A 13,567-nucleotide genomic window follows, 5' to 3' on the forward strand; every position below is an offset into this window, starting at 1 on the left:
AGGTGGAAAAGAAGCAGTGACTGACTTCACATGTATCGGAGGAGGCATGTGCTAATCTTCTCCCTCCCTCCTTGTGTTGGGGCATCACTAGTGATTGGATATATGCAGCTGAGTAGCAGCTGAATGAGTGGAACAACTGGCCCAGCTAAATTAGGAGAAAATGGGAAAAATTTTAAATAAAAATTATTTTTTCTATTTACCAAGCCGTAAGTCAGAGTTTCTCTTTTATCATGTCTGTACAGCAGTTGCAGTGTTTTGCTTGAACCATAAGCTACACTGCCCCCGTGATTTCCAGGGGTACTACTCTTTTCCATCTGCATTTTCAGAGAAAGCGCAACAAATATGAACAAGATACACTGAGCCTTAGACTACAGATACACTGGCTTTTAGACCACATGCTCACATAGAGGACTGGCTGCGTTAACATACTTGCCCATGTGCTACATGTGTTACCTTGTGTGACGAGAAGGACACATTATATATAAAAAATATATATGCTATAAATTAATAAAATAATATACCAAATAAAATAGAAAAAACTCCAAAATAACAAAAAAATCATTTGATATGTAATTCTATTGTAATTCTAAATCTTAAATTAATTTTTTTTTTGGAAATAGACGTTTTTTGCACAAAAAAACAGTATGTAAAATAAGTGTTTAATTTGTAACTGTTTATCTTTATCCTAAGTAAATCATAGCAGCGCAATTAAATTGCTTGTAACGCATTAAGGTTTTTTTTTTTTGTTTTTTTCTTCAAAAGTGTACTGTTGGGAGTTAAGACCTTATTTAGTGATTGGGCGATTTATCTGTGTATTTTGAGTGAACATGATATAAAACACAATATCAGCTGATCAATAAATTATACTGCTTAAATCTGTCACCTTTTTGTTCCAATATTTTTATTAATACCTCTGTTCAGTTCACTTACACATAAACGCTTTTGTCTCAACTAGGGAAAAATACTGATATGCTGGAATATTACGTAACAATATTTATGTAAAAATTCATAAAATGTAAACCATTCCATTTACTGAGATTTTAAATGCAAGTTTCTATACAATGGCATTTTTTCTATAACATTTATATGGAAAAATAAATACACATATATTGGATCATAAGCCTGATATTACAATACACATTGCATCACCAGGTTCTTGCCAATCCACAGCCCTAGCTTAAACGTTATCAGTGGGTTTTTGTCTTATCATATTTGTCATATAATATAGCAAATGCATCTATTTCTCTGTTTTGTTCCACACTACACATCTTACTGTATATATGAATACATACATGAGATGGTTATTATTGCTTTACTCCACTATTCATTCATACCCACTGCTCCTAAAACATTCCAGCGAACATAAAATATGAAAGAACACATACATGCACACACACACACGTGCACGTACGCACACACACCCTTCATCACTGTAAGTGGTTGTAATCAGCGTGAGAGGGTAACTGGGGATTATAACTGATCAATGCAGGCGCAGGATAATCCATTACATTTAAATCTGCACTGCATGCGTCCTCTCTCACACCTCTCACTCTGCTTCTGTCTGTGTCTGACACAAAAACACACACACCTACAAAGTATACATATAACTATATAAATACATGTTGTAGACCAACAAAATATTATTCATAACTAATTAACACCAAGAGCAGCTATTATTTAGATGGAGGGTCATTCTCAGCATTGTAGTGATTGTTAACACACTAAAATTACATGAATAGAACAGTTATTCAAACTTACACACAGAGGGTATAACCTCTTCTTAAGTCTCCAACATTCTAAACAGACTTTTACACACATTCTAAAACAGCACTAAAGTCACATGTTTCCATATCAAAACACTGCCATTCAGCTGGTTATTTATTACCACTTCAATTGGAAATAAGCACTATAAAAAACTGGTCACTGATGACCCTCTTTTTTCTATATTTTTCTGCACAATCGTTCTGTAATATATTTTGTTTGTAAGCATATTTTTTGTTTACTCCAATGTAAATATATTTGCTGTGTATATGTTTTACTGATGTGTTTGGTAAAACATACAGCAGTGTGTGTTTGCGTGTGTCTGCAAATATTTTTGTGCATGTGAACAATCTGAAAAAAATTAAAAAGAATTTTCTACAATATATTAATAATTTTAGTATTGTGGCAAAGCTTAATAAATATGAGAGTGATTTCCATTATTCCTGACAGTATGTGGTTGGTTAGTCAATAATCTGGTGATATGAATGAAGTGTTTGAAGCTATTTGATGCAAAAATATGATTTTGATAAAGCTATATGTAGTTTGGGTTGCAGTGCTTCATTTTGCAGAACATATAGGATATATAGGTATTTTGCAGTTTAGATGCGTGGTTTTGTAAATTGTCTTAAGTATTTTGATAAAACCAGACTTGTTTGCAAAATTGTGTTTTAGCAATTGAAAAAAAAAACTAATAATGTCTATTGTACTCTTCTAAGTGTATCGGACACAATAGTGCTGCTGGAGTACTTTAAACACCTAAGTGTCACTGCTGGACTGAAAACAGACCACCAACCAGAAATATACAGCTCTGGAAAAAAAATAAAACCACTTAATTATAATGTTTATGCTTAATTTTACTAAATTGAAAACCTCTTACCGCTGAACTGCTTGAATTTTTGCACCAGGAGTGGCATAAAATTATCCAAACGCAGTGTAAGAGACTGGTTGTTTTCTTTGCATTATTTGAGGTCTGAAAGCTCTGCATCCTTTTTGTTATTTCAGTCATTTCTCATTTTCTGCAAATAAATGCTCTAAATGACAAAATGATATTTTTATTTGGAATTTGGGATAAATTTTGTTCATAATTTATAGAATAAAACAAAAATTTTACTTTAACATATACCAATAAATAGCAAAATCAGAGAAACTGATTCAGAAACTGAAGTGCACAGTGAATGGATACAGCGTTTAAAAACTCCAGCAGCACTGCTGCTTCTGATCCACTCGTACCAGCACAACACACACTAACACCTCATACACCACCACCAGGTCAGTGTTACTGCAGTACAGAAAGTGATTTAACACCCAAATAATTAAAAACAAATGGAAAACATATCAGTAATGTAATAATGTAAGAAAACAGAGCATTATCTACCAGTATAACTATAATATTAACATTTTGTCCATATTGTGCAGCCTACAAAAATGAGAAACAGAAAAAAAAACAGGAGACGGTGTAACTGACAGAACAGAAGCACACACAGAGCAGCAGCATGAGACTGCAGTATGTGGGAGTGGGGCTGAAAGACACACATGTACACACACACACACACTGAGAAGCAGGGTCTAGCAGAGCTGAAGTCTGTCACATCTTAATTCAGCAGAGGATGAGCACAGAGAGAGAGAGTGATGAGAGAGGAAAGGAACAGAGTGAAACACAAGAGGACGATGCATGATGGAGGAAAAGAGGGTGGGCAAAACCTCACAGCAAAACAGAAGAGAGGAGAAGGAGGGGGAGGGTGTGAGTGTGCAGTGACGGGACAAAACCAGAGAAAAAACACACAAAGCTGGGGTGTTTCATTCTAGAGAAATGCACAATGTGTGGAAGTGTGTGTGGGTGAATGTGTATGGTAAGTATTAAAATCCTGGCAATGTCTGAAAAGTGAACTAGCAGATGGATGGAAAGAGAAAGACACATGCATGCAGCAAACACACAAACTGAACAGACTCCACAGATAAGACAAGACCAGCAATATACTCTATATTCCAAACATGACTATATCAATCATCATTTTACTCATTCCTGAAAAATACAAGTAATGATATAAAAATCTTACTGTCATACTGGCACTTTATTAAGACTGCTAATCAAAAAGAATATTGACAATATAAATTTAAAAAGTTGTTTATGTTAATAATGAAAAATATAGTAATAGTAAAGACAAAGTCAATAATGTTGATGATAAAAAGGACATTAAAATATAGTAATAGAAAGAAAGCAGGTTCAATCATGATGTAAAATTAATTATCATGATAAACGCTGAGGTTAACAAAGTTAAAGGTAGTAGAAGGACGGAATTAAAAGCATTGTTAATATTGATTAAAACTAATAGAGGAAAATATCTAACAGATATATAGAAACATAATGTTAATTACAACAATCATTGATGCTAAAAAGGCAGAAGAAACACTGATAACATTGGATAAATAAATGTTGATGTTATAACAGTGGAAAGGTAATAATTCAAAACATAAATTTGAGTATAACCATTGACATTTAACAAAATAAACCATTATCGACAATATTGTTGATTACAAAAAAGGCTGATAATAAAAATAGGAAGTAGAAAGATAATAGTAAAAAATATTATGATAATAATATTATAATTGAATGACAATATTTATTATAAAAAAGCTGAACGTAAAAAAAGAAAGTAAAAAGATAATAGTTAAAAATATTTTGTAGATAATGTTGATTCTAAAAAAAATATTGTAGTTTAAAAAAATGTTGATTAACAGATATAAAGATAGAACCACTTAAGAGACCACTTAAAAATGATGAGTTTCTTTGATTTTACCAAATTAAAAACCTCTGCAATATAATTAAGAGAAAGATGGATGATCACAAGCCATCAAACCAAACTGAACTGCTTGAATTTTTGCACCAGGATTGGCATAAAGTTATCCAAAAGCAGTGTGTAAGACTGGTGGAGGAGAACATGCCAAGATGCATGAAAACTGCGATTAAAAACCAGGGTTGTTCCATCTTTTTTTCTTTTTTTTATTTTAGCCACTTTAAATTTTCTGAAAATAAATGCTTTGAATTTGGTAGAAATGTTGTCTGTGGTTTATAGAATAAAACAATGTTAATTTTACTCAAAAATATACCTATAAATAGCAAAATTAGAGAAACTCTTTTTTTCAGAACTGCATATAAAAAGATAACACTGATAATAAAAATGTTGATGTTAAAAAGACAGTAGTAAGATAGCAATTAAACCAGAGCTGTGGTCAGGAGCCAAAAATAGCCTGTGATTCTCGATCTCCACCTCCAGCAAACTCACTAACTCTGCTTTTATCATTGCCAGGTCCCACCCACTAGCTACAACTCCCTCTATCATACGATGCCACCAGTGGTGGGAGGGTGAAGAGAGCCAATACCGGGAACTGATTACACTACCAATGCTTCCACAGTTAGTAATAATAATAAATTATGTATATTACCCGGGTTTCCAGGTTAGACCTCCGGTACAATTCTGTTTAATCTGATAAATGTGTTGTTTGTGTTGGGTTATTGTTTCTGCACCATTCGCATTCAGTAAAATATAACAAATATAGAAGATATGTCATTCTGAGTTTGTTTGGATTTGCAAAGGTGAACATAAGAATGAATTATTTGTTCAATAATTCATGAGAATAGATGAATGCCAAAGTTTACTTTTGGCAGCTCTACACTGAATGTGTTGTGTTGCTTTTTCAGTGTGTGTGTGCGCGTTAGAGAGGGAGTGTGTGAGTGTGTGTGGGTGTGCCTTGAGAGACTTCATGTTGTGCTTGGTGAGGTATGACTCTTACTTTGAGAGTGGTCACTGTGTGCAGGCGTATGCGCCTGTGTGTTTGTGACAGAGAGACTGTGTGTGTGTGTGTGACAGGCAAAGACTACGTGTGCGAGAGTGTGTGTGTGTGTTATATCTAGTTGTAAACAGCACATAGTCAACAGACATAAGAGCTCTCGCTGTGTTTATAATGTTTTCAGTGTTTATTAGAAACATCTGTGTGTTTAAAGCGTCTGGCAGGGCTGCATACTTACTAAAGCTTTTCCCATCAGCTCAGATTATTTTTCATTTTCTATTAGTAACAAGCAAAGAAAATACTGCTGAATATGAGATTGATAGCACTCTACAATGTTCTTGAACTTTTGAACTTCTGTTACTGTTACTGTTATTTTCACGCCCCAATTATCACACTAAACTGTACATACAGTCATATGAAAAAGTTTGGGCACCCCTATTAATCTTAATCATTTTTAGTTCTAAATATTTGGGTGTTTGGAACTTTCAATCACGTTTTTTTCTCCAATATACTGTAATTCTACCTCCATTATTTAAATGCAACAGCTAGTGTAACTTCTGCTTATACTGTCAATTTTTTATATTCGTTTTTAAAAACGTTATTCAGCTCTATTCACAAAGGTGTGGTTATTGTAAAAGGGCTGGGTTACACCTAGCCGGGGTGGGACCAATGACTGTATGGGCGGGACCATAGACTGTATATAGCTCTGTGGAGGCAGTCCTCAGGGGCGGGGTTATTTAAATGAGTAGGCTGTCTCTCCACAGTCTTTCTCCCTCCTCTGGTCTCATCTGCACAGACTCGGGTTTCAGGATCGCCAACATGGCGGAAGATTTTGACTTCATTTTCATTGAATGAATGGAAACGGCGACACGGCGTCCATCTTTTTTACAGTCTCTGGGACGAACCACTAGCTGATAGCGCCCTGGCTCACCGAAACACTCAGGGTTCCTCAGTGTAGCGGTGTCGGGCGGAATTTACTAGTGCTAGGTGCTGTTAACCATGGCTAGCGCTGATACTTACCGTGGCTAGGACTGCTGCTAACCGCTACTAGTGCTAAGCACTGCAAACCGCACCTTAACCGCACATAAGCTTACTCACAAATGGAAGCGCTCTACTCACTCAAATAAACAGTACTTCAGTTTTGTATACTTCAGTTTACATTAGAAAGGAAACATGGCGAAGATGCATCACGCCTAAGATGCCTTATAATCTTATGTATGAAAATAGACCAGAAAATACACATTTATTAATAGTGCACCTTATAATCCGGTGTGCCTTATAGTCTGTAAAATAATGTACTCCAAAAAAAAGAATAATAAACTCATTTTAGAAGAAACAATGAATGAACAGACCTAATACATTTGTCCATAGTATATGTTAAATCCACCATCATTATATTTTAGCATAAGCAAGTCTCTTTTGTCCAAGAGCAGTGCTGGGACTGGTTTTGTTAATGGAAATTAGTATGCCACAATAGAATCTGCAGCAAAATAATAATAAAATATAATAATACTATAATAATCTAAAAATGTTCTAAAACTCCATAGTAGGGTGGGACAAAATATCGATATTGTGATATATTGTATTGTTTTCGTTTGCAATACATTATCGATACATGGCGTCATGGCGATACTTGACCCCCAATTTGACTTACTAAAGTTACTGCTTCAGTATTCTACATGATGGCGCCGATCAAATGAATATGGTTTAATTAAACCTGTGGTAAAGAATATTCCTGGTATTTACTTAGTTAGGAGTATTTAATCCTCTTCAGTTACACAGATGTCATAAAGTACCATACAGAATTGTGATACTGTGATAATATTTTGATAATATTGTATCGTGAGATGCCCTGTAAATCATGAAATGTTCCCTAAATTAACATCTTCGGAACGCACACACCTGTATAAGTTCTGTCGTGTTATCCTGTGAGTGAAGTTGAACACTGACTGGTGCTCATAGCAAGGCAACCTGCATTATTACACTCCTACAGTTTTATCTCTAGCATCTTGGAAATACAACACATTGCACACAAGTATTCCTGTACCTCACAACATTTAGCCTTCACTATTACTAATGTATAAGAGTGTCCATTTGTTTATTTTGAGATACCTTTACTACTTCTTCACCCTTATACACACACACACACTCACACACTGTCTTAATTACTACCAAAAAACAAATATTGATCCCTGAAGTAAAGAAAAAAAAAGAAAACAGCTACTAGCTAGTCAGACCAATAAAACCTCTTGTCAGGCTAGAGAAAGGATGTGTGTGTGTGTTTGTGTTTCAAGCTTGTGTGAAAAAATAATAAGCACAATCTTAGCATTTCTTATTAAAAAATTCTAGCAAGCAATCAAGCTTATTGATGCTTCTTCCTGCCCACACATTGTGATCTGAAGGTAGAGTTTGCCTCTTAATCTTACTTACTTCACCTAATCAATAAATATTAAATAAAATAACTTAATTTGGGACAAAGTTGTATGGTTGTGTAGACTCACATTCTTTTTTGTTTGTTTGGGCATTTATAAGCTCCTGTTGAGGAGGACTTATGACTTGTTTTGACCTACTCTAAACATTGACATTTCTTCTTACAACATTTTTTTCAGATGTTAATTTGTCCATTTGTATTTTGGCTTTTTTCGATTTTGTTTCTCTCTTCTCTCCGCCCCAGCTGTGCCTTTACCCTCTAAGAACCATGATCTTAGTGTGAAGAACCTTTTGAGAAACCCACCACTGATTTGTTAGTCCTTGCTTTTCTAGCTAGTCCTTTGTTGTTTTTCTGATCTGTGTGAATCATATACTCATGTACTGAAAACACAGGTGACCTGTGGAAGCCATAAAGCATAATTGTTTGGGTAATTCAGGTAAATCTCATGTTTAAAGCTAAATTTGGTCTCATGAATCAGTTTTCATTCCTAACACCTCAATCACTTCCTTTAAAGTGCCGTCTTTGCGCTACTATAGTCATATCCAATTACATCATCCTATCACCCAAGTCGCCCACAAGTGTTTGGAGAAAAACTCAACACCAGGTGGTACTTCCTTTACAACACACACATATACACACACACACACAGACCAAAAACACACATAGTAATTAATCCTCAAACCTGTGGGTCTGAAAGGTCAGAACATTTCCATTACCTGTTACATGAAACTCTCTCGCTCTCTCTCACACTCTCTCACTCCGTCTCTCTCTTTCTCACTCTCCCCCACACACACATACCTATTTATATTATGGTCAAACAGAGTGGGAGGACACTCCGTTGGTTTCTTTCAGACTTTCATTAGTTTTGTTTGCATTTCCGCAGAGCAATATCCATCTCTCTACATGTCTGCTGTCTGAGTGGAGAGACGGATACAGAGGAAAGAAGGACGGAGGGAGCTGAAGAAATTGATAAAGAAAAAAACAGATGAAAGACAGAGCTTAAATGAAGAAAAACAACAGTTCAGAAAGAGGAATAATGCTGGGAATTAGAACTGATCTTTTCATTCCTAAAATCATCCAGAGGGAACACTGAGATATTTTATTTTATTTTATCACCTACTGTACAGAAATTTACAGCTACTGACCGCAGCCCGTCTGCTGTTGCACAGTTTATCACCCCCCTATACCCCGTCCATCATCGCAGAAACACCCCTGATCTGACATTAGAGCTGAGTGTTGGACCATAGTCAGCACAGCAGTCATATCAAGATGGCAGTAGCCTGGTAGTGTGAGATGTGCTGGAATGAGTCTGGGTATAAAGTGCAGCACTGCTGCTGAGGTTTTTAAACCTGATGGAGATTTACGATTCACTGGCCACTTTTCGAAGACTAAAACAACCAACAAGGTAATATTTTTCTAAACCCTGTCTACCAATCTTTGCACATTCATGTCTGACATTATTACAAAAAAAAAAAAAAACAATAATGTGAATAAACATCCAAGGGACTAGGGTTTAGGGCAGGGGTCAGCAATTAGTTTTAGCCACAGGCCAGATATTTTCCAAGCCATTACATGGCGGGCCACAAAAAAAAAAAAATGGAAAATTAAGTAGGTAAACACAGGAAGAAAGGAAAAAATAAATAGATAAACACACCGCTCCTCACGCGGGGATCGAACCCAGTCCGTTATACTACTGCTGCCCGGCTACAGAATTGAGATACAGCTGGGAAAAAAAAACCTTATAAGTAAATAGGGAGCCCGAGAACGGGCAGAAAAATGAGAACAGACAGAAACTAAAATCACACAGAGTGTGACAGAGAGACAGGAAGGCGTGTAAACTAAAGTTCACCATTATCATTCATTATAGTTTAAACAACCTCACGGTTGTGGGCCACATCTGGCCCGCGGGTCACCTATTGCCGACCTATGATCTAGGGACAGGATCTAGGGGAGCCATCAACCACGCACTGCATTTGTTAGGATGTGTCAGTGTGTCTTTGCTATCGTAACAAGAGGAAAAGTATGTTGTGAGCAGCTTGAAACACGCAAAAGTCATGTATTGATTCTCATGGGGGTGAATTAATGCTTCTGTGCTTTTTTAGCAGAGGAAACTGACCTGCTCATTTACACTGTAACGGTGTGTGAGCAGATAATTTACTGGGACACTAATGTTGTTTTATTTTGAGCATGCAGCATTTAAAAGAAAAAGTTCAAATCAGTCAGTGGCGCACCTGTGTTTTGCGCTGACAAGATAGCAATACATCAGAAATTTACCTGAACACAGTCATAGATGTATTGACAAGCATCTTTGATATTTTAAAGGCAACGGCATGGCATGAAAAAGACTGCTGACGTGATTAAAGATAAGTCTTTATAATTCTGCAACTACAGCTCGTTTCTCATTACCTTGGCTAAAAACTGGATGTAGAAACTTGACAAATACATTCCAATTTAGCACCTCCTTCAGAGAACATCAACATAACAATCTAACCAGAATGAGCTAAATAAGATCTGACATGATAAAACAGAAACTGTCATCATGAATGAGAAACCTTTTTCGCGATGCTTCATAGTTTGACTAGGCTCTAATAGAGGGGAAGGACCTTCACACTCCGACTGCTGATACTCTCCCCATGGTGTTCACCAATTAGAGGATTTCACAAAGAAATTCTAAAATTGGAAGCAGAACAAGCCGTGCAAGCACAAAAGAGGAGGCAGTACCTACAGTAAATACCCAAGTACGTCAGTAAACAGGTGCTGCATACAAAATCATCAAGCTACGGTATTTGTGACAGATAACACACAGCAGTAAAGGTCAAAATCACTAATGTTGACTGTGAGAAGTCTCACATTATTTAATCAGGTAATAAGTAAACAAACATTACTCTTACATTTGTATTTCTGACTTTTTAATGTAGGAAATGTTTTTATTTCTTCTATTCATTATATTATTATAGAAATAAGATTGTATTCTTCAAACAGCCAAGATGACCACTATTGCCTTCTTAGTATTTATGAAATCCCATCTGCCTTTTTGATTAATATTCATGGGAATTGGCTGATGCCCTTTCCAGAAAGACTCAAAATTATTGTACACAACAGTACTGTAAGGAATCTTTCCCTTTTTGTCTAGGCGTAATGTGGTGTGTTTGTCAGTCAAATACCAAGCTTTATATAACCAGATGAAAGAGAAGTGGGCTTAGGACCAGAAAGTTACAAGTTCAATCCCCTGGACTGACAAGAAATGGTGGCAAAGGGATTTAAGGAACTCTCTCTTTCTCTTTTCTTTCTACTCTTTCTCTTTATTCAACATTTACACCTGAGTTACCTTTACCAGTTGCTGAGGTGGCTACCAGCTACAGTCCTTCTTTTTTAGGCCTGCTTGTGTTGTTAGTTCTCTTCTATCCAAAGCCTTTTAAAAGCTGTACACTGATGACAAAATACGAAAAGCTGTACTCAATGACAAAGTACACATTTATTTACTATACTTTACTATTACGTTATTGTTAACTATATTTAATATCTTTGATTCATGGACTATTCTCAACTTAGTATTCTTTTGCCTTTCTTTAGATCCTGTGCAAGACGCGTCACAATGCTCATTGCTATCTTACACCCCAGAAAACGGTCTATTTTCACGCCTTCCACCTGTGTCATTTAAATAAAGTGGGGCTTACCAATATTTCTACACCGATGGGTGTGGTGGTCTGGAAGTGAAGTGTGCTCAGGTACATTTCTGGCGTATTGCTATCTTGGTGGCGGAAGACAAACAATCAACCATGAGACGTTCATTCCGGACGTTCGGACATTCATGGCTGTTCAAAGAACAAACTGCCAAAGTCACAGCTCACCTGGCACTTAAAAGGAATTGCAATTGACATAATGATGACACACCCATGATTAATTAAGAGAATTAGTACAGACATATTGTGCTTTTCGAACTGCACAAGGTGTACTTTTTCTTTCTGTCCTTACGATACCAAAGACACACTGACACTCCCTAAACCCAGCTGCATTTTTATTTGCTCGCCTATGGATCACTAAAATATGGTGCCCCTGAGTGTTTAAAAAACATTAGCAACACTGATGTCCATATTTAAACCACATAAAGGTATGCTAAACTTTTTCCCTTCAATACTTTTGTCCATATACTGTAGGTCTTCCAAATAATCTGGCAATCCAGTGGTCTATCCTTTCTAGAACACTGCAAACATACATCAAACGTGAGCCAAAGTTCTGTAAGCTGTGGCTAGATTCAGGCACACAAACTTAAATCATGCTCTCTGTTTTCCTCAGCTCTCAGCCTTTGTGTCTTTTTGTTCTGCGTTTGTTTTGACCTGCTCTGCTCCACAAACCCAAGCTTTTATTTTGTGCAGATGGAGAAGCTCGAGTTTCAGATAGCTGAGCTGCTATTGGATATGAATCAGTTGGGCAGGAAGTGGTAAACATTTACACACACACTGGGAAAGACACAAGAGTACGCACACACAGTCTGTTCATGCATACAGAGTGTGTGTCTAAACTAAACGCTGGGAAGAAATGAGATAGCCACCACTAAAGGAAAACAAACATGCACAAACACAAAGACCCAGACCTAAAGGACCCTGCCCTCACACTTTGCATACGCTCGTCTTTCTTTCATTCACTCTATCCTTCTTTGCTTTTTTTTGTTGTTTATATGAACCAGACTTGAGGTTCTTCTCTCTGCCAGAACATCTGTTCTCCTGCTCTCTCCTTGTCCACTTGTGTTTTCGTTCAGCGTCGGGCTGAATTTCTCTTCGGGTCCTCAGATTGAAGTAAGCACTTGCTTGTGAATATTTGTGTACTGTTAGCACGTTGCTATAGAGACTGTTGAATAAGCTTGTCGGACACGTCGGGGAGGAGTGCTGATGAATAGAAGAACCTCAGTGTGTGATAAATAAACTGAGTGTTGTTTGCGTGTGGGTGAGGGGAAATCACGCACCGTTTGTCCAGGGCAGATGAATTCTGCCTGGCATCGTCCGATCCCTGCTCACTTCCTGCGTCCGCCGGCTTGCCGTTGGCCACGGCTGTGGGGGGTCCTCCCAGTTTGAGAAGGTTGAGGTAGGACTCAGCACAGTCCATCGTGTGGCTGACTGGAGGGCCGTTTTGGGCATCTCCAGCTGGTGTGGAGGTCTTTGGCAGGCCTGAGCCGGGCATGTAGCGGTTCTTCAGGTTGAGGGAGAGAGAGCGGGAAGAAACACCTTTCCATGGTGACTCCTCATCTAAAGGATGGATAGAAGACATTTACATTAACTAAATCGTTAACAAATAATTCACTGAAGTTTACTACTTTAGTTTCTGAATTAGTTTCTCTGATTTTGCTATTTATAGATTTATGTTTGAGTAAAATGAACATTGTTGTTTAATTCTATAAACTACTGACAACATTTAGTTTAGATCATTTATTTGCAGAAAATGAGAAATTGCTGAAATAACAAAAAAGACCTCAAACACTGCAAAGAAAACCAGTTTATATTCATAAAGTTTTAAGAAAGTTCAGAAATCAATATTCAATATGGAATAACCCTGTTTTTTAATCACAGTTTTCGTGCATCTTAGCATGTT

General features: G+C 36.8%; 2 protein-coding genes across 3 annotated transcripts in view; one reads left to right on the forward strand and one right to left on the reverse strand.

Moving 5' to 3' along the window:
- gnb2 (guanine nucleotide binding protein (G protein), beta polypeptide 2) overlaps window positions 1-13,567 on the forward strand; it is a 411,910-nt gene that overhangs the window by 74,324 nt on the left and 324,019 nt on the right. The gene's annotated exons all lie outside the window — the stretch shown is intronic.
- Window positions 1-13,567, reverse strand: part of si:dkey-34e4.1 (carboxyl-terminal PDZ ligand of neuronal nitric oxide synthase protein) — a 121,763-nt gene that overhangs the window by 27,819 nt on the left and 80,377 nt on the right. For both annotated transcript variants that reach the window (XM_007258100.4, XM_015608080.3), the window contains one exon: window positions 12,945-13,224. In XM_007258100.4, coding sequence (XP_007258162.3) covers window positions 12,945-13,224 — 280 coding nt within the window. The remainder of the gene's footprint in view (window positions 1-12,944; window positions 13,225-13,567) is intronic.

The sequence above is a fragment of the Astyanax mexicanus genome, chromosome 1 (genome assembly GCF_023375975.1).
Source record: "Astyanax mexicanus isolate ESR-SI-001 chromosome 1, AstMex3_surface, whole genome shotgun sequence".
Taxonomy (NCBI): domain Eukaryota; kingdom Metazoa; phylum Chordata; class Actinopteri; order Characiformes; family Acestrorhamphidae; genus Astyanax; species Astyanax mexicanus.